This window comes from Lissotriton vulgaris, chromosome 2_1 (genome assembly GCF_964263255.1).
Source record: "Lissotriton vulgaris chromosome 2_1, aLisVul1.2, whole genome shotgun sequence".
NCBI classification, from domain to species: domain Eukaryota; kingdom Metazoa; phylum Chordata; class Amphibia; order Caudata; family Salamandridae; genus Lissotriton; species Lissotriton vulgaris.
Genome location: NC_141687.1, coordinates 232,189,803 through 232,217,080, shown reverse-complemented (window position 1 = coordinate 232,217,080; position 27,278 = coordinate 232,189,803). Strand labels below are relative to the sequence as shown.

The following is a 27,278-nucleotide window of genomic DNA, read 5'->3' as shown; positions in this document are numbered from 1 at the left end:
TCACTCTACAAGCTGTCCTTGTTTAAATCACCTGTTATGATATGTTTCCTTAAATCTCTGGAATATATGGTTCCACCTAAACCTTTTGTAATACCACAGTGGCACCTTAATTTGATATTCACTTTCCTGATGTGTACTCCATTTGAGCCGTTGCACAGCTGTCCAATTGCATCTTTTGACTCTCAAAACACACGTATTCATAGTGATAACATCAGCTTGCTGTGTAAATAAGCTACAAGCTCTGTCTTTTCACCCACCACCCCAGAGGGGTGAGGCAGTGCAGAAAAGTACCATATCAAAGTGGATTTTCATCTGTAAGATCATCTGTTACTCACTTGCCAAGAAGCAGCCCCCAGAAGGTCTGAGAACTCATTCGACCAGAGCCAAAGCTGCTTCGACAGTGCTAGCACGTGGAGTGCATTTTCTTGACATCTCTCAGGCTGCGACGCTAGATGAGGAACTAGTGTCTTGATAGCCAGGACCTGCGGGAAGGGCATCGTTGCACGCTTGGGCCTACAGGATTTTCTGGTTTGAGTCGATCCACAGCCCCCCCTCCTTGGTATCTAATCACAAAGTGAAGATTCTGAAGTTAGAAGTATCCATCAGAAGCTGCTTACCTTCAGTAATGTTCTTTCCGATGGATACTCTCTACCTGGAGGTTCTTCACCCCCTACCACCTCCTAATTCTGTGGAGTGGTCTCCTCATCCATCTTTGAAAAGATTCCAGTTTAGAGAGCTACACCCTGTCATATCTGATCAGTTAATAAGCTTTGCGTCTGACGGTGTGGACAGAGTCAAATAACTGATGTCCACACTTGATGGTGGTGCATATGTGTCTCGGGCGGGACAAGCTGACACACCTTCTGCGTCGCTGGAGCAATACTGCGAAAATTCTCCAGACCCAGTCTGGCGTCTGGAGGTATTCACAAAGTAAGAAACCTACAGTTGGATAGCGTATCCGCTAGAAAGAGTACCACCATAGGTAAGTAACATGTTCATTAAGCCTCCATGTATTGTTATGGTTTGGGGTCCGTGGGATCTGCAATATAAGGGTGATCGGGAGAGGGCCATTGGAGTCACACGGACATGTTTTGTCAGCATGGAGGATTACGTGTAATCATATTACCCCCCGTCCCCCCCGCCCCCCCCCCCCCCCATTCCCAACTCTGTGCTACTCGCTCTTTGCTTTAACTAGGCCCAACCCCTTCAGCCAATCTCTAAGGCCCATGCCGGCTGCCCCCTCCTCCATCCCATCTCTGGTAAAACCAGTGTAGGTGGCTATCCATGACTCTGTTAGAGTTACCCCTAGCATCACCTCCCCTTTGGCGCCCTTGAATATCACAGAAATAGTTGTTTTAAGGACACCTTCTTGCCATGTGGTAGCGGTGTAAGTGTGGCTATAGTTCAATTCAGTTCATGCAAAAGTTTAGTTGGACTAATTAGTCCTTAAACACATAGAATCACCATAAAATACAATTTCGTATAAAACATATCCTAAATAAATTCTGACATAAAAAAGCCAATCATATAAAATTCTTTGGTCATTCCATCTTTCCATGTAAAATACGATTTGTCATATAGTTATTTATAAAAAACTTAATTTCAGTTATATTCACATTTAAGGGTTATTTTAACATTTTGGATAAACCTCCCAATGGCACATGCTATATCTAAACCGCGCCGACATCCTAGCACCACTGAAAAAACGACAAATCAAACTAGGCAGCAAGAAGGTTCAACGATGATCTTAAGAAATCCAAGAAACTCTGTCGCTCTCTTGAGAAGGCCTGGAAAAAAGACCCAACCACCAGCACCAAGGACGCCTTCAAAAACGCCACCCGCATACACCACCAACTGATCCGGAATGCCAAGAAAGCCGCTTTCAAGGACCGACTAGATAACAACGCCCACAACAGCAAGGAATTATTCAACATCGTCAAGGAATTTACCAACCCCTCAGCCAACTCCAACGACATCACCCCCTCTCAAGCCCTCTGCGACTCCCTAGCCTCATTCTTCCACAACAAAATCGCAGACATCCACAACAGCTTCGACAACCGACCCGAAGACCAACCCACCCAACCCTCTGCAGGACCCCCACCCCCCTTGAACATCCTCAATGACTGGAACCCAATCTCCACTGAGGACACCATCCATCTGATGAACTCTATCCACTCAGGATCCCCCACAGACCCATGCCCTCACCACATCTTCAACAAAGCAGACTCCATTATAGCACCGCACCTCCGAGACGTCATCAACTGCTCCCTCAACTCCGCAACCTTCCCGGAAAGCTGGAAACACGCAGAACTCAGCGCCCTCCTGAAGAAACCCACAGCTGACCCCACCGAACTCAAAAACTACCGCCCTATCTCACTCATTCCATTCCCGGCCAAAGTCATCGAGAAAGCGGTTAACAACCAGCTCGCCGCATTCCTCGAAACCAACAAATCCCTCGACTCCTCACAATCCGGCTTCCGAGCCAAGCACAGCACTGAAACCGCCCTCATAGCAGCAACAGACGACATTCGAACTCTACTGGACAATGGAGACACAGTCGCCCTCATCCTCCTCGACCTCTCCGCAGCCTTCGACACGGTCTGTCATAGCACCCTTTTACAACGCCTCAGAAACGTGGGAATCCAAGGAAAAGCACTGGAATGGATCACCTCGTTCCTCACCGGAAGAACCCAGAGAGTCCGCCTCCCACCATTCAAGTCTGAGGCCACTGAAGTCATCTGCGGCGTACCACAAGGATCTTCACTCAGCCCCACCCTCTTCAACGTATACATGAGCCCCCTCGCGGTCATCGCACGCCAACACAACCTCAACATCATCTCCTACGCCGATGACACTCAACTGATCCTTTCTCTCACCAGAGACCCTAACACTGCCAAAACCAACCTGCATGAAGGAATGAAAGAAGTAGCCGACTGGATGAAGCACAGCCGTCTGAAACTGAACTCAGACAAAACAGAAGTCCTCATCCTAGGCACTTCCCCCTCCGCCTGGGATGACTCTTGGTGGCCAGAGGCCCTTGGAAAAGCACCCATCCCGACGGACCACGCACAGAACCTAGGCGTCATCCTGGATTCCTCACTCTCGATGTATAGACAAGTCAACGCCGTTTCTTCATCTTGCTTCAGCATTCTTCGCATGCTCAAAAAAACATTTTGTTGGATCCCCACCGAAACTAGAAAAACGGTCACCCACGCTCTGGTCACGAGCCGACTGGACTACGGAAACACCCTCTACGCCGGTACCACCGCAAAACTCCAGAAAAAACTCCAACGCATCCAGAACGCTTCAGCCAGGCTCATATTAGACATCCCGCGTAAAGAACACATCTCTGGTCACCTGAAAAACCTCCACTGGCTCCCCGTCAATAAGAGGATTACTTTCCGACTCCTAACCCACGCACACAAAGCACTCTACGAAATCGGACCCGAATGCCTCAACACACGACTGTCCTTCTACACCCCCTCCCGCCAGCTACGATCCTCCAACCAAGCCCTTGCCACTGTACCTCGCATCAACAAAACCACCATGGGAGGTAGATCCTTCTCCTACCTGGCAGCTAAAACCTGGAACTCACTTCCCACTCACCTTCGCCTTACTCAGAACCACCTAGCATTCAGAAAGCAACTTAAAACGTGGATATTTGACAAGTAATTCCCCACCCTCCTTCAAGCGCCTTGAGACCCTCTGGGTATGTAGCGCGCTATATAAATTTTTTGACTTGACTTGACATTTCAGGTAGAAGATCAACTGCTTGCTGCCTATTTTTAATACCATTTTTTTTTTTTAAAATTGGACAAAAACATTTTTCTTATATCCAAAACCTTCCGGCAGTCCGATAAAATGTGTAGTTTGTCACATGTGGTTTCCAGTTTGCAGATACATTTCCCTTTGTTATCAATCATAGCTCTTTTTACCCCGTCGTTAGCATAACAGGGGTTCATACCAATTCTTATCCCTGGTAGTTCTCTTCTTATCCAACTACTGGGGAGTATATCAATATAAGGAAAGTGATGTTAATTTTGCCATAAATTAGCCATAAAACATACACTTTTTTCTCATGAGGTATTCTTGATGAAGATCTAAAGATATTTCTTTCCCCTGAGCCCCGAGTTCTCTTGTCAGTCTCAATTTGTAAATTCTGCAGGCACAACTTGATCCTAATAACCCTACAGGCTTTAGTTATGGTTTCCCTTGTCTCCTTTTCCCACTTCAGCTCACTCTGCAGTATCTCTTTTCCACACCATTGAGCTATTTTGTATTCTTCCCCACAGCCCAGGCACTGCCAGAATCTTAATAGCGTCATACATGCCAAAACTCCCATGATATCATTCCGGTTTCCAGTCTTACTGCCTGATCCATTGAGGACTTGGGCAACGATAATACATTTTTCAAACAATTACCCTCTTTGGCATCCCATCTATTTTTACCACTCACATATAGCAATTCTGCTACATATTGAAACTGTGGTGGTATCATGGCTGTATAAGCCTTTAAAACCAGTCTGCCAGACCTATCGTCATAGTCTGTTAAATGTTTTCAGACCACTGACCAAAGCAAGAGCTCTTAAACTTAATGCATCTAGGTGGGTATGCCAATTCAAATTTTTATCAAACCACATTCCCAGATACCTATATTAATGTGCCTTTTCTTTTTCCAAAGCTCAATACCTGTGTCTTATCCACATTGACCACAAGTTTTTTTTAAACTGCAATATTCATTAACTCAACTTTCCATGCGGACCTATCTCCATTCGATTTATTATTACAAGATCGTCTGCATACAGTAAACATGCAATATGTTTTCCATTTAGCTTTGGTCTGGCACCCACTCACAGCGCCCTAAACTGAAGGTAAATCTGCTATTAATAAAGAGAAAAGTAGGAGGGCCAACACACACACCCCTGTCTTAACCCGTTTCCAAATGGGATTTTCTCTGACAGGCTCCCCTCTATACCCAAAATGATCTGCGCCCAATTACAAGTATGTAGTGCTTGAATTATCATTAGCAGACCTTTTGGGATGTTGTATCTAATCAACATCTCCCACAGCTTCTTACGGTCCACTAGATCAAATGCTGCGCGAAAGTCTACAAAGCAGCAGAACAAACGTCACCTCTGCTCCATAGACTTCCGCGCAGTGGATCAGAGCGCAAAGCAGTAAGCAACTGTAGAGTGGCCCTCCTTAAAACCCCCCTGTTCCGGGGGCACAATCTGTTTTACTTCTACCCAGTCCTTCAGTCTTTCCAAAATATTTTGGCAAATACCTTTTCCCCTACATCCAGTAGGTTCATTAATCTATAATGCTTCGGGCTTTTATATCTTCTTGTTTGTGAATAGGTTTTATAATTGCTCCTCTCCAATTTTCTGGTGTATGGCCTGAGTTAAGTATACCAAGGAACATTTTTTAGAAGAATTCTGCCCACCACTCTTGCCTGGTTTTTATAATCACTGCTGGGAGTTTGCCTCGACCTGCGGCTCAGGTCAAGGTTAAATTAGATATTATTTTTACTACTACATTACTAGTTGTGTAGTGTTCTTTAATATCCTCCTTCACACCTGGCCAGAGTGTAGTTCTCAATCTCTTTTACGGGCCATTTTCCATGTATTTCCCCCAAATACTTACCCAATAGTCTTCAGGTACTACACAGTTCAAGGACCCCTGTATTTTGCCAGAACTATGTTGGACCAACTTTCAAAATCCTTTTTATATCCTTGGATTCTTTTGCTGCCAATAATCTCAATCTCTCTCTCTCTCTCTCTCTCTCTCTCTCTCTCTCTCTCTCTCTCTCTCTCTCTCTCTCTCTCTCTCTCTCTCTCTCTCTCTCTCTCTCTCTCTCTCTCTCTCTCTATATATATCTATATATATATCTATATATCTATATATATATATATATATATATATATATATATATATATATATATATATATATATATATATATCGGATGGCATTTTCTATGCTTTCCTTAATTTCTGGAGGTTGAGGAGTGACTCTACCTTATACTTTCCTCTAAGTCTTCTTTCCCCTTTTCTTATACTTGCTTTTAATTTCTGACATTGTTCATCAAACCAGGTCTTTTCTAAGCCTGGGCGGTGAACTTCGCTTCGCTCACAGAGTTCGCAGGGTTTTCTGCACTTCGTACTCGTGTAGTTCGCGGAGTGCAAAAAACTCTGCTTCGCGATGTGCAGGGGAGTTTTTTCCCCACTCGTGAATGATAATTTCATGATCGTGAATGGTAAATTTGCGAGCTACCGCTCGGGTAGAATTTCTACCCGAGCTGCAGGAATACCAGCACAAACTGCAGTTCGCACTGAACTCCGCCACTCGCGGAACTTCACAGAGCTTTTTTTTAACTTCTCGTAAAGTTTTGCGTCGCTAAACTCTGCGAACTATGCCCAGGCCTGGTTTTCTCTTTACTTTTGTTTCTATTTTTCTCACCATCACCCGATCTACTTATTTTCATTTTGACCCTTAGGCATTCCACCAATTGTCTAATTATATTTTCATACCATCTACTATCCTCAATATTAGGGGTATTTTCTAATGTTTGGATCTGTTGTACTGCAACTCATTTTTCAATGTGCTTGTCTGATATATGCGTTGTGAGATACCTTGGGTAATCAATATGGAGCTGGAGAACTATATCTTAGTTTTTTCCTTGCTCCATATATTACCATCTTCACTGGGTAGTGATCGCTTCCCTCTACTCTTTCCACCTCAAAACTCTTGACTAGTTCGAAATTCCAAACATGCAAAAACACCTAGTTTATCGGGCAGAGTGGCTGACCTGTCTTAAATGTACGATTTGCTGGTGAATCTGTGTCCATTCTGCCATTTATGCAGACTAAACCCATTGAACCCAAAATTTTCCCCAAAGCCATATCTTGTGCTGACATATCCACCCTGGGAAAAGATGGCCTCTTTTATCGTATATGAAAACAACAGCTCCTTACACCATAGGGTCAATGCTGCGGTGGTCTGAAATTTATCGGTCAAGGACAATACATCTTCTTTAAATATTTCCAGTTCTGACTTGTATTCCGTCTCTTTCCCCTTCTGTATATACACATTTACAATAACAATACCTTCATATCTTAGATCGGGGACCATCAAAAACACTCTGCAAACCATTGCCCATTTGCATTTTACTTCCAAATGGAATTTTCCGGGCATTTTTTGTAGAAATCAGCGTCATTTGCCCACCTGAGAGTCGTCCAAGTTGCTGCTACTTAGCTAATTTATTCTGTTGGGCAAACCCTTCAATCAATGGGGTTTCCTCGCACAGCCAGGTCTCATGCAAACACGAGATCTCATTCCTAATAATAGCTCTTTTAATTCTTTCCTGGTTCAATATTCTGCTATATCCATTTATGTTCCAGGACAATATAGCCAGGCTGTGCGACGACCCTATCTCCCAATCGATCTCACTTAACCAGCCCTTTTCCTCTTTTACCTGGGATGCAATAACCCCATATCTATTTGCAGCAAGTATACCCACCATATATCTGTCTGTTTCATTACGTCTTATGGTAATTTCAAGATCTTCCTCGGCATCCCAACCTTGATTGATCAACCTTACCTGTCTTAAACCCAGCCCTGCGTGATTCACAAGGAGTGGCTTATCATGGTTATTACAGTATTGCATTTCTATCCCCTGTACTAGTTTGATACCTTCCTTTTGTAACTCTTTCTCTGCGTTTACTAATGCTGACTTTACTTGCCTTGAATATAATAGAACATTGGCTACTTTATTCCCTTTCCTGCTTACAGTAAACCCTACTTCTCTGAGATCATCAGTTCCTATGTTCCGTAGACTTACACATTTAGATAGAGAGAATAGCAGTTGCAATCGGTTTAATGGGTTCAGTTTCCTCACTTTTTTACCGAATTTCCCCTGACATTTCGGTTCAAAGAATAGCCACAGATTCTATCTAGGTTTGTTTTCCATTTCTTGTGGTCCTCCTTCGGGTCCTCCTGCCTTTATCTAATTGTCCTTTTTCCTACTGTTTCCCCATTTTGTCTTTATACTTTCTTCTTCCTCTTTGCCTGCCCATCTCAATCCTCATATCCTTGCCAACCTCTTCCTTTCTCCGAGATTATTTCCTGAAGCTTCTTTTTCTATCCTTAGCTTTGCCAGCTTCTTTCTTCTCCTCTCCACTTTTTCTGAGATACAAATAGCTGTTCATCTTACAGGGGTGTTTGTACCTTGAGCTCTTACCACGACCTCTGTTGAGCTCTTAAACCGTTTTTCCATAACTACCTCCCTTTTCCCCTGCTTTTTTTGGTATGGCCCTTTTTTTCACCTTTCCTTCCATCTCCTCAGTCGTGGTATATACTGCTTATAATTCCTCATTTCTCCCTGTTTCTTTATAATCATTGGGTATTGTGATATAAATACACTGTGCTCCTCCTTCTACGTTGGGGTGCCACTCATCGCCCCTTCCTGCTGCAATTTCTCTGCCCCTTTTTGCTGGTCCCCACCAACTGACCTAACCAAGAAGGGCATAAGATCTTTAATGTGTTTCAGTTCCCCCACCATAATTTGGAATTGTTCTTTTTGGGTTTTCAAAATGTAATTTTTCATTTCTCATACCTTCAACAGGCCTTGCAGTGTTTATTTTTTGCAGGATTCGCATCACTTCCAGCATTGAGGCACTTGAAGTTCCTGTGACCTCAAAGTTAGCCTTCAATGGATCTGAGGAGTCATTTACTCTATCGTGAAACGTTTCCACTCCTTCCTTCTTTACAAGATATTCCTTCATATGGTTGTTACACTCCTTACTTTGAGAGTCACTGTCTATGCCTCTTCATTCACTCTCTCCCTCTGACTCTCGATCATCAGAAGGGGTAAAGAGTCGGAGTGATGAGGATAGCCTTGGGCCCAAGAGTAGCTCAGAAATATTAGGATGGGTTTGGTTTGTAGAGTCCAAATTCAGGGATACCAAACTGACAGACATTCGCTGTTTTTCTCCGCCCAACTGCTCTTCTTCTATCAGTTTGCTCCTTTTAAAATGTTTCCCCACAAAGTCCTTAATCAACTTTGTTACTGAGGCCCTTCTTTTTACCCCACCTCGTTCACTTTGATGAGGGGTTTTATCCAAGGGTAGTTTTTTTCCTTTCTATTTTTTTTTCTGTAGGGTAACTTCTCCTTGGTGACTATTGCCTTTTCCCTTCTCTTTCTGATTTGTTTTGATTCTATCGGCCCTAATTTCATTGGCGTCAGACTTTTTATGGCTCTTTTGTCCTTTACGCAGTATTGCTTTCCTAGGTGCCATCTCTTTTTATTCAGATTGCATCAATAATTCATTGAAAACAAAAGGTATAATGACGTCGACGTTTCGGTCTCAAACATGATTAATTCCACGAGTCCATTCTCAGGACGAAACATGTTGCACCATAAATTAGAAGCGCTAGTAGAAACGACGTCGCTTCATCCTCCAGCAAGTATCCACTTGCTAGAAATGTCCTCTTCACTATGCGTTGATAGCACTTTTCAGTATGTAAAATCTCTTTTTTGAATACGGCAACTAGAAATAAATCAGTCGTCCGGCATTCAGCATAACGGCATCTGCCGGACGACTGAATTAATCATGTTTGAGACCTAAACGTCGACGCCATTACACCATTTGTTTTCAATGAATTATTGATGCAATCTGAATAATTCTTAAAAATATTTTGAACTGTTGATAATGTATGGCGAACAATGTATCTAGTCCATACCAATGTACTAAGGGTGTAAGATACTACTGTAGTTGCTGAAAAACGAATACAGTAGTTATTAGGTTGCCTTATTTGAATTGTGTTGAATATATATGTATGTTCTTCACTAAAAAATAATGAAACTGACAAAAGATGTGTTTTGATAAAATAAATATTTTTGATATAACCTTGTCCTGTGTTCTAATGAATTATATGTTCATGATTATGACAATTTGTGAATAAGAAATATTAATATGATTACTCAAGGATCATCTTCTATGTGATTGATCATACCCAGTTCCTTGGGGAATATTGGGTTGCCCTATTGTTGTTAGATTAAAAGAAAATGCAAGCTGTCTGGTTGAGAAAGAATTATTGTGAGCTTACCAAGAGCTTTTTGTTGTCCCTCTCATTTCCTTCCCTCTTATTCAACAAGTTACCTTCCTCATCTGCTGTGCCCATGTTCTCTTGTGTAATTCTCCTCCTGCGCTCTACTCGTCATGTACTTCTGTCCCCACCACTTTGTTTTTCTCTTCCTTGTGTGCTTCTTTTCCCCTCCTTCTCTACTCTTCGTCATCCACTCATCCTTTTTCCCCTACGCCCATGGTCTTTTTTATTTTATTTGTCTGTTTTTTGTCCTAAAACAAAAAACGTTTATGTACCAATCCAAGTGGCTTTGGCCATCTTGGATCACTAAATTATAAAAAGGAATATGGTGCCTGCTTCGCGACATTGTATCATTTTTCTTTCCAAATATTACACACCAATGGCTAACTTCTTTTGCACAACTAAGTAATAAAGTAGAGACTTATTTCGTTTGACAATGCATGTTTATGAAGGGGACTAGTGAGGCATGCTTTTAATGATGGAAGCGTTATACATATGTATGTGCCAATAAAAGCTCCCAAAAAACAATGGTTGTGGCCCCTCCTCTACATGTCACGGTACTCACAAAGCAGATCTTTACAATAAAGATATCACCCATTTCTTATTAGGCCTGTTTTTTATTCAACTTTGTCCATTATGTTTGCTGTATAATAAGAGCTTTGTTTTGACTGTGGCTGGTGTTTGTTGGAAGGGGTGTGTGGTTGAGTTGGAGGATTGTTCTGTATTATGTGGTCCTAGGTTCATATATTTCCTTTTGGTTTGTGTGTATGATGTGATTGGTTTACAGTAAGCAACTTTACTGAATGATTGGAAACACACTGCACATGTTATAAGGAACTGAATTGTGTAGTATATTTAAGTTACATTTTAATGCATCTAGACTAGACTGATTGTTTTGAAGGTAGTATACGTCCTTCATCGTGTCTAAGAGTTTCATTGCAGTTGTTATAACTTTTGATGCTTTTGTAAGAATAGCCAAGGTTTCACATGCTGTAGGACATGTGTATGTGGCCTCCCTGGCTTTTTAGCGTCCTTGTGTTATGTTGTATGCCGAGAGTACATAGAGAGGGATGATGAGCAATGCCTCACTGAAAGATAGGGTGCAGAATGAGACTAGTTAGAAAAATAAGATTTGTACTGAAACTATGTGTAAAATCACTGACTAGATGTATTTAAATTTAATATTGACATTGATTTACTATCACTCGGCCTCAGAAAACATACGTTTAGAAAAGAGCTTTAACCTAAACTGATAGTGGCGAATTTGTGCTCTGGAATGCTAAATCTGACTGAGGATCTTCTGATTTTTATGACAAAAGTTCACTTAGGAATACATATTTTGTTTCTTTGCTGCAAACATATTTCATTACAAAGGAGAGGTTAGACCAGGAACTAAAATAAGATTATAATTATAACATGTTCCTATTTCCTTAATCGTGTGATGTCTATTGGTTTGTGTTTGTTATGCTTTTTCGAATTGCATGATATTCTTGGCACTTTATAAACTTAAATACAATTTTCTCTTCTCTAGCTTCCATTTCAAGTTTGAAAACAGAATTAGATCGGATTAAGCAAGAAAAGGACCAGGTAAACGTTAGCCCGATTCCCATTCAGCATGAACATTATAAAAATGCAAATCACATTTACGTTTGTTGAATTTCACTTTTTTTATTTCTTTACTCATGAAAGCATGTTTTATTTATAACCTATCAACATTCTATGTTCACAAATTCGATCTGCATGTTAAACTATTAAAGTTATTAATTTGGATGAGAATATGGCGCGCACCCTCTCAGATCACGCTCCTGTTCGCCTCTGTCTGCGCCTCCCTCGCACCCTACATCGCTCTTGGCGGCTTTCCCCTAACGCGCTACAAATTATTTTGTGCTTAACGAGGGCACTGTTGACTCCCCCCTCCTCTCTTTGGGAAGGATTTAAGGCTGTCATCCCTGGGGAATACATTTCTAAGCAGTCCGGTATCTTACGCTCTATTTGCGGTACTCTTGACAAATTGGAGATGGAGTTTAAGGCTCTGGATTCCTGCCACTCCCGGGACCCTAGCCCTGACACGCTTGCACAGATACGAGGGAAGCTTACTGACTTCGCTGAAGAGGCCAACCAACAGAGAGCTTGTGTTTCTGGGCAGGGAGGCGCCGCTTCGGTGAGGGTGACCGGCCTGGAAAGACCCTTGCCAATCTCCTCCGTCGCCTCATGCTGCGTCCTATATAACTGCTCTCCTTACGGAGGCCCCGACAGAACCACCTCTCCTGAGGCGATCAAGGGGCGTTTCACCGTATTTTACTCACAACTTCACACAGCCGGGACTGTCCCCACTCCACCCCTCCCCCTCCCCCCTCGTGAGGTTCTCAATCAATATTTCAATACCCTTCAGCTCCTCTGGCTTGGCAACCCTCACTGGAAATTCCTTGATGAACCCTTCTCCAAAGAAGAAATCCTTGCTGCGATTAGTGGCATGCCTGGTGATAAGGCCCCCGGTTCGGATGGCCTGAGAGCATCCTTTTATAAGACCTTCGCACCCCTCCTGGTCCTGCACTTAGCTGCCATGTATAAAGAATCTTTTGAGAACGGTCAGTACCCCCTTCGCTCCGCAAGGCACTACTTGCACTACTTCTAAAGCCAGACAAACCCCTAGAGCTCCGTGACTCGTGTCGTCCCTATTCACCAATTAATATGGATAACAAGATCTTTGCCAAACTCCTCGCCTCCCGCCTTCTCACCCTCATGCCGCTCATCGCTCGCCCGGACTAGTCTGATTCATTCCTGGCCATGCTACCTCCCATAACCTCCGGACTATATTCTCCGTCCTTTGTCAAATTAACACCAAGCTCCCGGCAGAGGCTGCCCTGCTAGATGCCACTAAAGCCTTTGATACCCTAGAGTGGGCCTTTCTCTTTTATCTCCTCCCTCGCTTGGGCTTCAGCCCGGTCTTTATACGCAAAACACTACTACTAGTTCCCACTGCCCTCCTCCGGATTAACGGTCAAATATCAGAGCCTATCTCCATCACGAGGGGTACCAGGCAGGGCTGTCTACTGTCACCCATGCTCATCGCCATGAAACCCTTTGCTGCTAGACTCCGACAGCACCACACCCAGAGAGGCCTCTGCTTCGCTGCCTGCGCTCTTGTTATCTCCATGTATGCGGACGACGTCACACTTTATGTTCGCAACCCTCAGTAGAATCTAAGTCCTCTGGTCCGCGAGGTGATACGGTTTGGGGGCTGCTCCGGCATCCAGGTTAACTGCAATAAGTCTGTACTCCTCCCCCTCACTGATGCCACGGTCCCCTTTACTCCGGACTACCCCTTTGTGTGGGCGTCAAGCCCAACAAGATACTTCGGCATCTGGCTGAGTAGGGACATAGACTAGCTTTGGAGAGCTAACTATGGCCGCGCTGTGGACTGGTTTGAGTCCAAGATTCCACTCTGGTATAGGCTACCCTTGTCACTAGCTGGTCACATAGTCATCGCCAAGATGGTGGTGCTCCCCAAGTTTTCATATTTATTCCTAAATATTCCCACCCTCCTTACTGACCACTTTTTTCGCAAAGTACACTCATTGCTCAACACTCTGAACTGGGCTGGTCGACAGCCCAGAATTGCATATATTCCTTACCCTCCTGATGTCGCGTAGTGGTCTTGGTGCCCCCGATTTTAAACTTTATACCCTTAGTGCCTAGACCAGTTTTCTCAATTTCTGGCTCCACCCCACTCCATTTCAGCCGCATGTTGTGGTGGAGGGCGAACTTGCAGTCCATGGCCACTCAACTGCCTTGTTCGCCGCAGCGAAACTCCCTCGCACGAGATTGACACAGTGGAGACTCTGCGCTTGGCCTGTGATGGGCTCCGTAAACTATCTGGCTCCAGCATGCTCTCCGCGAATGCCATGCCTATTGCTCATCACCCGGATTTTCTCCCCCTTCAGTCATCCAGGATGGTTAAACATGCAACCCACTTGGGGCTTTCCACGGTATCGGACCTCTTCCCTGGGAACACATTCTTCACTCTTGCTGTCAACTCTGGCCTCATGGGCACTCTGCTCTACTATCACCACAGGGCTATTTGCAGGGAGCTTCATCCCTCGTTGAAAGCCAGTCACCAAGATTAACGCCCTTGCACTGGCAGCATGCCCCATCTCTACAGACCGGGTGCGAGTGGCGTGGTGTGAGAACCTGGGTGTCAAACTCTCTCAAGAAGACTGGCTTTATTGTTGCAATCAGATTAAACTCCTGTCCCCAAATTACCGCCTGCGCCTCATCCAGTATTTGCATAGGCTTTATCGTACTCCTGCTCAGCTGCACAAGATGGGACTTATCCCCAATGATAGATGTCTGTGAAGTTCTGCCCCTGCGGTAGACTTCTCCCACCTCGGCTGGCATACTGGCGCTAGGTGTGTGCCGCTATTTCTGAGACCACCTCGTTGCTAGTCCAGCTCGACCCTCTACTTTGCCTTTTAGGCTTTATGAAATTTTGCCCAGATGCTACGCGCCGCCTGACTGCAATGCTTCTTGTCCTTGCGAGGCGTAGGGTCTCCATGTGCTTGGGTTGCAGGCTATATTAAGGTTGACACTTGGCTTGAGGATGCTTGTCGGTGTCAGACACTCCTGTCCGAATTCTGGGACCTAATGCCAGCCAAATCCCACCTAATTGACATATGGGTTCCACTTGTATCTTACTTCTTAAGTCGTGACTCTCAGCGTCCTGCGACCTCCACCGCACTCCCCGCCGGCGCTCTGCAAGCAGTGGCCGCCGGTGATGGTCAGCAGGTTGCTGGCTCCCCGCTCACTCTCCCTTCTGCTCCCCTAGCCTCTCTCTCCCATTCGATGGGCCTCTCCCCATAGCTCACACTACTCCCCCAGTGCTGCTACTGCATTGTCTTCTTTGTATCGACATCATGTGTTACGCGTATGTGGTAGCCTCTGTTGCATAATACTGAATGCTCGTATATAATGTCCTGGTATAGTGCAATCTAGTAACCTTAATTTGAAAAAAAAAAACCAAATTGTATTCAAGTTTTCAATCAATTAGACAAATATACTTCTGTTATACAGTACATTTGATCATACAATGGTTGATAGATGTTGACCCTATCATATCTGTTCCATACTCCATTTTTTTTTTGTTTGTATGTTCTTATATAGCGCTCGATCACCGGGGAGGTATCTCGGCGCTTGCCTTGGAAACCCGTCCTGGCTTTTCCCTGTGAGATAGCCCCTACAGGGCATCCCCATGGTGAAAGCCAGGCATCCCGCCGCGGGGGGCCTATCTCCCTCTTGTCCCTTGGCACTTATTTCTTCGTGTATGCTGTCTATGCAGTAGAATTGTCTATGCCATTACGACCTGCTATGTTGACCTGGACGTTAAGTCCATATTGCTCTAGGCTTGCGCACAGTCTAATTCTTCTAATTCTTCCTCACATCATATAAGCAACTATCAACCCACAACAAACTCCCCCCTTTCCCTCTTCCCCCCCAGTGCCACGTCAGACATGTCGCTCCCCTCCTTCAACTCTTATTTTTTTAACAATTTTTATTGCAGAGTCAATTACAGTGTACTTTGCTGGACTCAGGATCTCTTAGTGCAGAGTCGCTCTCCTATCTCATTCCAGATGTCTCGTACACAGCCATTCAGCCCACATCCCGGAGGTCGGGCGTCGCTGCCCTTTTACATTTTACTCTCTTGACCGGGCTGTCTGCTGCAGTCAGCATATGGTGCCCTCCACCCTCGTTTTATTTTTCGCCCCGTTCCCCACCGTCATTCGTCGAAGTTCGTACATGTTCCGCTACAGGATCCCGGGATGCTTCCCTCCCCGACCCCCCCCCCCCCCTCCCCCCCCTGGTGTCTACGTCTATGCCTGGCGCTAGGATATGTGCCTACACTGTGGGACTTCGGAGCTTTGTAACTTTACTGCGTGTGTGTGTCCGGTGTAGGTATCGGGGTCATTACCATCTCTACTGGAGCCACCTGGCCCTCTGTCTCCTCTTCCCCTTCTTCCTCCACTGTGCTATCTCTTAGCGCCTGTACTAACATTTCCCATGCCATTGCTGCTTCCTGTGCTTTCTCGTTTGAGCTACGGCGGGCTAGTTGTTATCTGATCGCACTCTCTGCCGTTGCTCACTTCAAAAATTCATTCAGCCACCTCCGGTGTGTCGCCCTACCTTCGACTTCCACCCCTTGGTCAGCTCTCGCTTCGCAATAAGTAGACCCATGTCGATGAATTTGCTAGACAGTTTGTTCTTGCGTGTGTGTGGGAACCAGTGTAAGATAGTGACCGCGCTGTCGTACTGCAGTTCCCTGTCCGCTACTTCATTCAGGGTGTCACCTATTTCCCTCCAATACTCTTGTAAGCGGGGGCAGCCCCTCAGCATGCGCACTAGGTCTGCGCCTAACTGGTTACATCTGGGGCATGCTGCGTCCTCTGCGCCAAAGTACGCTGCTATTTTACTCGGGGTGAGGTAGGCCCTGTGGAGTATATAGAGGTGTATCAGTTGAAAACGCGCGTTTCTGGTGCTCTTCCGAGCCCTCCGCACTAGCTGGAACCACGCCGTGTCTGGGATTTCTAACTGTAGGTCTGCTTCCCATTTATTCTTCAACAGTGTAAGCGGTTGAAGGGCTTCTGTGTGCATTCTGTAACTGCCTCAAATGTTCCCGCCGCCATCATAGTATATTGGCACGCCAATGTCGACGTGGGCTCCATCAGTCCTTCCCCCCAGTGCGCTTGTATGGCTCTCACCACCGCCGCATGCAGTAAATAGTCTCCCCTCGGAAGGTCGTATCTTTCCTGTAAAGTCTGGTACGGGGCCAATACTCCGTCATCATAAAGATCCCCTACCATCTGTAATCCTGCCTCTTCCCACAGTCGTAGTTTCGACCAGTCCCCGCCATGTGGGAGTGCTGTCACCATGCCCAGCGGGATTTCAGGCGCATACGGGTGCCCGGATCCAGATCGCTTTTGCGAGCGATTCCAACATAATCGGAGCATCCGTTCTTCTTGGGTCAGCTCTCCGAGCCTCAGTTTTTGCTGCATGGTTATGTATGCTAGTATGTGGCGGGGGGTGCCGGTCTCCCTCTCCTGCTCCGGGCCGCGGTAGACCCTCGCAACCTCCTGTGTGAAGAACTGTAATTGGGCTGCCAAGTAGTAGAGCTCGAAATCTGGGACCGCTAGGCCACCCTCATCCTTCGGGCGGGTGAACGTCGCCAATGCAATTCTACGCCTGCCCGTTCCCCATAAAAAGGACACAATCATCTATTTCAGCCATCTGAAGATCGCTCCAGGTATCCATACGGGGAGGGTCCGGAAGAAATATAATAATCGCGGTAGGGCTATAATTTTTAGGAGTGAAACCCGGCCCGCCATTGAAAGGGGCAGGGTGGCCCAGAAGGACATACTGCTCTGCAATGCACGGATACAGCGACCAACATTACCGTCTAGGAGGTTCGCGGGTTCGTGGTATATGTGCACTCCTAGGTAGCTCAGGCAGCTGGGCTCCCATCTAAGCACTGGGTGGAGTAGGGGGCGCTCCTCCTCCTTCCTCAGTGGGAAGAGGCAGGTTTTTGTCAAATTAACCCGTAGTCCCGATATGTCGCCGAAGCGCGCTAGCAGTCTCTCTGCGCATTCCACAGCTTCTTCAGCATCTTCTAAGAAGAGGGGGAGGTCATCTGCATATAAGGAAATGAAGTGGCGAACCCCTCTGACTTCTAACCCATTGTAATGTACACCCCGCCTAGCCATCGCCGCTAGAGGCTCCACCGCAAGCGCAAACAGCAGGGGAGAAAGTGCACATCCCTGTCTGGTTCCCCGATTCACCTCGTATTGGTCCGATATCAAGGGTCCGACCCTCACCCTAGCTTTCGCCGAAGAGTAAAGCACTTTCGTCCAACTTATATATCCCTCACCCAGGCCAAAACCCTGCATCACCCTATATAGGTATTCCCACTCCAGGGTGTCGAAGGCTTTTTCTATGTCAACCGCCAATACCAGGGGGGCTCTCGCGCCCGGCGGTGGGTCATCTACTAGCCTGAGCAGCCTTCGGATGTTGTGTGGTGTGTTCCTTGTGGGTATTAAACCTGACTGATCCCTATGAACCAGGTCTTGCATATGGGTTAACAGCCTGATGGCCAGCACCGTGCTCAAAATTTTGTAGTCCGTTGTTAACATAGACAATGGCCTATAGGATGCAGGGTCTGTGCTTTCCCTTCGCGGTTTTAATAACGGAATCATAATGGCTTCGCGCATTGACTGGGGTAGTCTGCCTTTTTCCCTGGCTTCGTTATATATCACTTGAAGTCTCGGGGTCAGTTGATCTAGGTATTTGCCGTAAAATTCAATGGGCAACCCGTCTATCCCTGGTGTTTTGTTACGCGCCATTTGCTTTATGGCCCCTCCTATTTCAGCCAGGTCTATTGGGCCGCCCAGCGAATCAGCCTGGTCTTACTCCAGCTGTGGTAGTTGCAGGTCGCTCAGGAAAGCATCTATTGCCTCATTCTGTTTCCCTAACTCGCTCCCATATAACCTTTCGTAATATGATCGAAAGCATTCCAGAATTTCTGGCTGTGTTTGAAGTGTGTCACCTCCACTCCCCTTCAAGGTCAGAATCGGTTGCGTACTCCTATTGGGGTTCGCTAGCCAGGCCAAGAGTGTTCCAGTTTTGTCCCCCTCAGCTAGAGTCTTGGTCAAGTATGTTTTATAATCGAAGCTACGAAGGCGCTCCACCTCCACGGCCACTGCTTCCCGCGCCTCACTTACTCTCCCCTGTAACTCCGGGCGGCCAGGGCGTTCCAGTTCCGCCTCCCTCAATGTACGCTCAGCCCTATCCAAGTCCTCCACTAATGACCTGCGTATTCCCGCAAATTTCCCTATGCAGTGCCCTCTTACTACTATTTTAAATGCGTCCCACTCCATAGCTCTGGATGAAGCGGTACCCTCGTTCTCTGCAAAGTATTTAGTGATCCGATCCTCTAGCTCTTCGCGGAAGGGTGGGACATCCAGCGTGTCCGGCCGTAGCCGCCATGTCGGAATCCTTGGAGTTTCATTCATCCAATCTAGCGTCAGGAGTATAGGGTTGTGGTCGGATAGTGTGCGTGCTAAGTATTCAGTCCGGGCCACCGCCGGGAGTACCGTTTGGGAGCAGAGGAAGGTATCGAGGCGGACATGGAGGTCATGCATGCTAGAGTAGAACGAGTAGTCTCGCTCTGTCGGATGTTGTGTGCGCCAGCTGTCTGACAGATCCCATTTCCCTTGCCATTCCGTTCTGCACCTCGCCAATCTGTGTACAGGGGATGTGTGTAGCGGAGGGTGTGATCTATCTAGTGTAGTATCTTCTATTGAGTTGAAGTCCCCCCCCCCCCCCCATCAGCATAGGACCTGTGAGGTAGCTGGCCAGCACCCTGGAGAGCTTCGCAAAATAGGTTGCCTGATCTACATTTGGCGCATAGATGCTACTAAGTACTATGTGTCGACCTCTAAGTAGCCCCTCAACTGCTACAAATCTCCCATCTGGTTCTTCTGTATGTCTAGTTACTTGGAAAGGAACTCCCGCTCTTACCCAGATTAACACTCCCCTAGAAAAAGCAGAGTACGTGGTGTAAAACAGGTGGCCTCTCCATCTACGCTGTAGCGCTACCCCCTCTTTCCTCGTTAAATGGGTCTCTTGTAGGAACGCTATATGCACCCCTCTACGGACTAGGTAGGAATGAATTCTGGGTCTCCTCGCCATTGTATTTAATCCCCGCACATTCCAGGACACACATTTTATCGAACCCGCATTAGCCATTGTCCCATCTTGTTCGGTTTAAGTCAACAACGAGTTGCATCCAGACAGCAGACTTGACACCGTCCCCGCCCATCCCCCACTTTCTCCCCTCTCCGAACTACGCCTTGAGTTACCCCAACTTCTCTAGGCGCCTCCCCCCCCAGAACAGGACCCAACTGCAGAAGAATCGCTCCCATCCAAACTGTTGAGCAAACGTGCTCTCAAATTTCCCTAATCCGTAGCCTGTACTACGGAGGCCTTATGGGCCCTGGGGTGCGTGAGCTAACCTCTGAAACCTTCAAGTGCTGTCCCCATTCCCCCGCCCTGCAACACTCATTATGACTCACAATATTCCAGTCTTACAGTGGTCTGCTCCAGAGTTCGTAGAGGCTGCACCATTCGTTGCGATCCCTGTCCGCTACTATGGCCAGGATTCAGCATTCAATGATTTCTCCTGATGTCTGTGGCGTGACCTTCGGGCCCCTGGTGCCGCCCAGCTCCGATAACTCAGTGTCCGAGCCCGTTCCTTGGCCCTCCGAGCACGATTCTCTAGCTGATTGGACCAACGCCGACCCCGACACTTCCTTCACTGCCTGCAGCGCTGCTCTTCGTTCGTCTTCTGTTTGGGAGGTCGTCGGTCGTTTGGACCCCTGTCTGCGCCCACGGAGCCTCCGTGATTGCCTGACTGTTTGTTTCTGGCGTTCCTCCTCAGCCCTGTATCGAGCTCCATCCGTGCCTGCTTTATAAGTGTCCCACCAAGCCCATGCTTCCGTCGATGTTTGGAAGAACAGCGTCTTCTCGTCTACCACTACTCAGAGTCTGGCCGGGAACAGCAGCGAGGACTGTAAGCCTTCTGTGCGCAGTTCTTTTTTGATAGAAAGGAATGAGGCACGCATTTTTTGGGTCTCGAACGTGTAATCCGGGAATAGCTTAACCTTGCTGTTGTCTACCTTGCTGTTGTCTACCTGGAAGGGACCTGCATCCCTAGCCCGTTGCAATAGCCAATCCTATCCTTGTAGTGAAGCAATTTGATGACCACCGGGCGAGGTGGTAGGCCCGGTTTTGGGGGCCGGGATGGTACTCTGTGCGCCCGCTCTAAAGTGAAGAAGGGAGAAAGGCCCTCCGGGGCCACTACAGTCCTTAGCCAGTCGTGCAAGTAGCCCACCATGTCCGTGCCCTCTTTTTTTTCCGGAAGGCCCACCAGGCGCACGTTGTTCCGCCGACTTCGGTTTTCAGCGTCCTCTGCTCGCCGCTCCAGGGCTTGTATTCGCTCCATCGCTTCCGTGAGCTTCCCATCCATCGACTTATGCGCTGGCATGATGTCTTTTAAGGAGTCTTCCGCTTCCTTGACCCTATCTGCTAACTTCGCATGGTCAGCCCGCAGGAGCCCCAGTCCCGTCGACACCTGCACAATGTCTTGGTGTAATGCATCCTTCGTGGCAGCGATAGCTTCTAGGATCCGGTCCTGCATCTGTTGCAGTTCCGTTGTGGACTGTGAAGGATCCTCCGGCGTCTCCGTGGCAGGGCTCCCGTCACCCTTTACTCCCCTGGGCTTTCCCATCCTGCTCCTGCGTCGTCGATCAGGGTTCCCAGGGATATGCAGGTGATGCCGGTGCACCCCGCAGCGAGCAATCCGGTGATCACGAACCAGGAGGGATTTAGGCTGGGTTCTTCTTCTGGGCACCCCACTCTCCGGGGTCAATCAACCCTCCTCAACTTTTCAGGCCCCAGTTACGCTCAGGCTGGCCACTCGGTTCCCTCCACCTTCTCCTCCGGCTGCGCCCGCCAATGGAATGCTGTCTGCGGGTTGCGCCCTCGATGCACAGCCAGCCCAGTGTTGTATGTCCTCTTTTCGGGACCCAACCCCCTCCCGGGCTCAGTGCGCAGGGGGTTCGATCAGGGCCCCCCCACTGGGGGTGGTCTATGGGTGAGCAGACAAGTTTCGCCCCCTAAGCGGGTCCCCTTATGGGCCGCGAGCCTCGGGGCGCTCGCTCTGTTCTCCAGGTAAGGCCGGCCTCCGGTTTCCCTCGTGTAGGTTGCTGTCTTCCTCAGGTGTTCTCCTCCTCCGGGCCCCAATCCAGCCGCTGCACAATTCCAGCCACCTCCGGGTCGCCCCTCGCGGCAGGGCCGGGCCTTCAGGGCTCCAGGATTGCTCGAGATCCTTCCACCCCCCCGGGGGCCAGCTACTGCAGTCTCTCACCTCTGGGGCTGGCAGGTGTAACCTCCGATCGCCTCTCCACGCGTGTAGGGATGATGGGCCCCAAAGCCGGGGTGTCGATTTTCAGCTCTTGGTCGGAGCGGGGCCTCCTCGGAACCCCCTATGTGCTGGGCGCCTCGCCGGCCACTCCGGGTTCGGGGGCCGGTGGCTCACTAGTCGGCCTCCGTCCTCTTCCCGGCTCCTCGCAGTCACCCCTCCTCCGCACAGCCAGGTGGCCAGGCCGGAGCTGCGCCCACCGAGAAGGTAGGCCCCGAAGCCGGGGCGTAAATTTACAGGCCCTTGGGTGAGGCGGAATCGCACCGCGGCCGCCCGCACAGAGCCTCCCACATCAGCCGTCCCAGGGTCAAGGCCGGCGGAACGGCAGTCGGGCACAGTCTTCTCGCGGGCCTCCCACTGATCCGCTTCCTTCGCCCAGCCGGGATTCGGGGCCAGAGTTGCGCCCACCGGGACAGCAGGCCTCGGAGCCGGGGCGTAAATTATCTCCCTCCCGGGTGGGGTGGAGCCTCTCCGGAGTTTCTCGTACCCGGTACTCCTCACCGGTCACTCTGATGTCGGGGGCCGCCGGCGCGCCAGGCGGTCTAAGCCTCCTCCTCAGCCACTGAATGTCTTGCTTCCTCTGCCCGGCCGGGCGTCGGGGACGGAGCCGCTGCTACTCTCCGGCAGCCGTCTCTCAGGATGCCGCCATCTTGCGCTCCGGCCTCTCGGGGCCCCTCGCAGCAAGGTGTGCCCGCCGCAGTGGCCTCACTGGCTTGCCCCTCGAACCGGAGCAGGCCTGAGTGTTGCTCCTAGGATCGTCCCGGTTTACACGCCTGTTCCATCAACATCTCCCATGTCTTCTCCTCTATGGGCGTCCCCAGATCCGCTACCCATTTAGCGCGCAGTCTCTCTAAAGGAGTCCTCGATCCCTGTTTAAGTCTCTTGTATAGGCAGGTGACCGCCTTAACCCTCCCCGCTGAAGTGACCACATACTGACAGGAGAGAAAGGCCTGTGGCTCCTCCAGCCTTCTCTTCCAGTGCTTGCGAATGGCTGCCATCAATGCCGCATGTAGGAGAATGTCCTGCCTGGGAATGTCATGTCTTTCCATGAGATCTTGAAAGGGTATGAGGATTGCCTCTTCATAGAGATCCCCGAGACAGGAAATCCCCAGTTCTTCCCAGTCTCGCAACCGTTAACAATCCCCTCCGTGTGGTAGCACCTCACAGAGCCACAATGAGATCTCAGGTGCGTATGATGGCCTCACCCATAGTCTTCTATTGGCGCAATTCCAGCATTGGCGCACCACCCACAGGTCCCTCTGTACCTCTCCCTCACGAAGCGGCAGCTGGAGGAGAGTCAGAGAGAGCAGGCGAAGGTTCGGGTCCATACCCCTCTGGTTCTCCTCTGCCCTCAGCTTCCCCGTCATCCACTGTACGTACCATTGAAATTGGGCCGCGTGATAATATGCCTCAAAATCGGGAGCCATTAACCCCCCCTCCCGCCACTCTGCGTCGCCCTGAGCCCCACAAAAAACCCGTAACTATCGTATTCAGCTGGGCAAAGTATTTTCCGGGGATCCAAAGTGGTAACGCTCCAAAATAGTAGAGTAGACTGGGCAGGATGACCATTTATAACAATGCCACTCTCCCCATTACTGACAAAGGCAAGGTTCCCCAAAAATCCAAATTACTCCTAGTGGTTCTCAATGCGCGCCCCACATTGCCTTTGAATAAGTCAGAGGCTTCATGATAAATTCTGACTCCTAAATAAGGCAAGCAACTGCTTTCCCATCTCACATCCAACCCATCTGGTGGGTCAGTTCTGCCTCCACGCACCGGAAAAAGGCACATCTTGTAAATGTTAACTTTGAGCCCCGCCATCCGCCCTAGTCTAGCCAGCAATTCACGGGCGCCCTGTAACTCTCCAGCAGCATTGGTGAGGAACATTAAAAAATCATCTGCATACAAAGCAATGTAATGGGTCTGACCCATCCAAACCCCCATAGAACCGACCCGACCGGGCATGAACAGTCAACGGCTCGACGGCCAGGGCAAACAGGAGGGGAGACAGAGGACATCCCTGCCTCGTCCCCGTGCACACACCGCAGGCTTCAGAAATCACGCCCCCCATTCGGACCCTAGCCGACGAGCGGCTATATAAAATCTTCGTCCAGGCCACAAACCCCTCACCCAAGCCAAATGCCCTCAAGACCCTAAACAGATATGGCCACTCAAGGCTATCTTAGGCCTTTTCAATGTCAATCGATAGCACACACGCCTCTCCCCCCTCATCCATCGAGCCATGTACCAGTTGGCACAGCCTCCGTATGTTCATGGCCGTATTCCGTGAAAGAATAAACCCAGCCTGGTCCTCGTGCACAAGCGCTGTCGTGTGCCATCAGTCGATGAGCTGGAACACTACTCAAGATCTTATAGTCTAGATTAAGCATCACGAGAGGGCGATAGGCTGTGCAGTCTCATGCCTACTTGTCCTGCTTGAGATGGGGCACAATTACTGCCTCCCTTTTTGAGCTAGGCAGATAACCATCTTGCTTTGACTGATTGTAGAGGGCTAACAGCCGGGGGGCCAACAGATCCACATACGTGGCATAAAACTCTGATGGCAGCCCATCAGTGCCCGGTGTTTTGTTCCTCGCCATGCGCTTTATTGCACCCCTGATCTCTGCCAACTCTACTGGCCGGCCTACGCTCTCTGCATCCTCCTCCTCTATCTGCGGCAGTTTGCGGTCTAGGAACCACCCTCCTCTAGAACTCCGGGATCTTGACGACTTTGGTATAGAGTAGTATTGTATTCCAAAAACTGTGCATTGATGGTCTGTTGGTCATAATAGCCTACGCCTTCCTCGCCGCGCAGCTCTAAGATCGGTGTCCCTCTGCGTGCTGGATTAGCCAGCCAAGCCAATAATGTCCCGGATTTATCCCTCTAACCGTGTGCCCATGCCGCATATGCCCTATGATCATGACATCTGAGTCGCTCTATTTGCATCGCTACCTCCTCTCTAGCTGTCAGAAGTTCCTCCTGCTTGTCCTCTCGCCCAAGTCGTTCCTTTTCTATATCTTAATCGTTGCTTCGCCCTCTGTACATCGCTCAGCAGGGTTTTTCGTACTCCCACCGCTTCCCCAATCCAACGCCCCCGAATCACATCTTTGAATGCATCCCACTCGTTGTGCAGACTAGTGGACCTGTTGGCATTGTGATGAAAGTATTCCTCACTAACAGTACCTATGGTGGTTCTGAAGACCTGGTCTTCCAGTGCCTCCGAGCGGAGACTCCAGCTAGGGATGGTGGACCGTACCCGAACCCAATTCAAGGACACTAGTAATGAGTTGTGGTCAGATGTCATCCTTGCCAAGTACTCACTCAACACAATCATCATATGCACATCAGGCGAGCAAAGGATAGCATTCAAGCGGACGTGCAACTCATGCATAGCTGAAAAATAAGAGTAGTCTCGTTCCTCCGGGTGATGGGCCCGCCAAGTGTCAGTCAGTCCCCAGTGCCTTTGCCAATCCCATCGGGCTTCAGCAATTCTGTGGGCAGGTGTGTCAAGGAGCGAAGGGTGGGAGCGGTATAAGGCTATATCGGTGATGCAATTGAAGTCTCCCCCCAGGAGTATGGGGCCCGACAGCACCATCGCCAATTTCTGAGATAGCTGCGCCAAGAAAGTTTGTTGTTCAATATTAGGAGCATATATGCTTTCCCAACGTGACATCCCGGCAATCAAGCCGCCCCGTGACTACCGTGAATCGGCCATCAGGATCTATAATCTGCCTAACACATTGAAACGGTACCCCCATCCGCACCAAGGTCCCTCTTGCATAGGCCGAATATGTGGTGTGAAACACTTGCCCTCTACAGCGACGCTGTAGCGCCACTCCTTCTGATTTCGTCAAGTGGGTTTCCTGGAGGAAAGCAATTTGTACCCCTCTCCTCACCAGGTAGGCATGAATTTTGTGACCGCCGTCCCATGGTGTGCATCCCCCGTACGTTCCAGGACATCATTTTTATTCCTACGGAGGTACCCATGGCTCTAAGTCAAGTTCCTGACCCCCAATGGCCCCCATAGCGACATGTATGACCCCACCCTCCCATCCCTATCGGCGAATTTCTCCCAACTCCCAAACCCCAGGACAGGCACACAAGAACAAACCAAGCGAATCATACAAAGAACCAAAGAATGAAGGTGGCGTGTAAACCGCATCCGATGACCTCCGAGCCCTCCCCTGATCCCCCCCTTATGACTAAATCACCCATCAGTGCCCGCATCTGGTGTGGATTCCCTCTGTAGTGCAGCAATCGGGCCCTCATGTTTCAATGTCACGGTTAACAGCTTATCATCTTGAGGCTCCTACCCCCCTGCAGTCGGCTCACCCAAACAACCCATCCGCTGTCTGTGGAGGAACATCCGGTAACTCGGTATCAGAAAGTCCCAGCACACTGCTCGATCCCGAGCTCTCCATCCCAGCCCATTAATTATTCATGCCAATGCTGGTCGGACTGACTTCACCTTGGCTGATACGCGCCACCGCTCGCACCGCTTTGTCCAGGTCCTGCTGACGCTGAACGGGGGAGATGGGTCTCTGCAGCGCCGCCGAACCATGCAACCGAGCCCGAGGGGAAACTGACCTTGGTGAGCGCGCTCCCTCGCCGCCTCGGACCTCCAACCATTCACTTGCAGCCTGCGTAGTGAGAAAGAAGTGCACATCCGAGCCCGCAGTGACTCTGAGGCGAGCTGGGAAAAGCATGGCATAAGAACGATGCAGCTGGCGCAACTTTCGCTTGACTGCTATGAAAAAAGCTCCCGGTGTCAGCGCACGAGCCGGAACCCTGTGTGCACGTTCCAACGCATAAAAGGGTGATAAACTCTCCGGTGCCACCTGTTTTCAGCCAGATTTCCAAAAATTTAACAGCGTCAGGTCTCTCCTCACGCTCCGGGACTCCCACAATTCGGAGGTTGTTGCGCCGTGAACGCCCTTCACTGTCCTCGGCCCTCGGCTCTCATTTCCAGTACTTTGACCCTAGTCACCACTACCTTCAGTGAGGCTTGAAGGTTGGCTACCGCGTCAGGCACCTCTTTCATGTTAGTTTCGTTGGTCGCCACTCTCTCTTTGAGCTTTCGATGATAGTCTTTTAATAAAGTGAGATCCGATCCAATGGCAGCCATCCTCTCCTCCAGCGCCTCTCGCG

The 27,278-nt window shown here is 48.8% G+C and overlaps 1 protein-coding gene across 1 annotated transcript in view; it reads left to right on the top strand.

Annotated features, from left to right (window-relative positions):
• RABEP1 (rabaptin, RAB GTPase binding effector protein 1) overlaps positions 1–27,278 on the top strand; it is an 899,286-nt gene that overhangs the window by 792,624 nt on the left and 79,384 nt on the right. Inside the window, exon 15 of the mRNA XM_086954813.1 lies at positions 11,636–11,691. Within this exon, the coding sequence (XP_086810939.1) occupies positions 11,636–11,691 (56 nt within the window). The remainder of the gene's footprint in view (positions 1–11,635; positions 11,692–27,278) is intronic.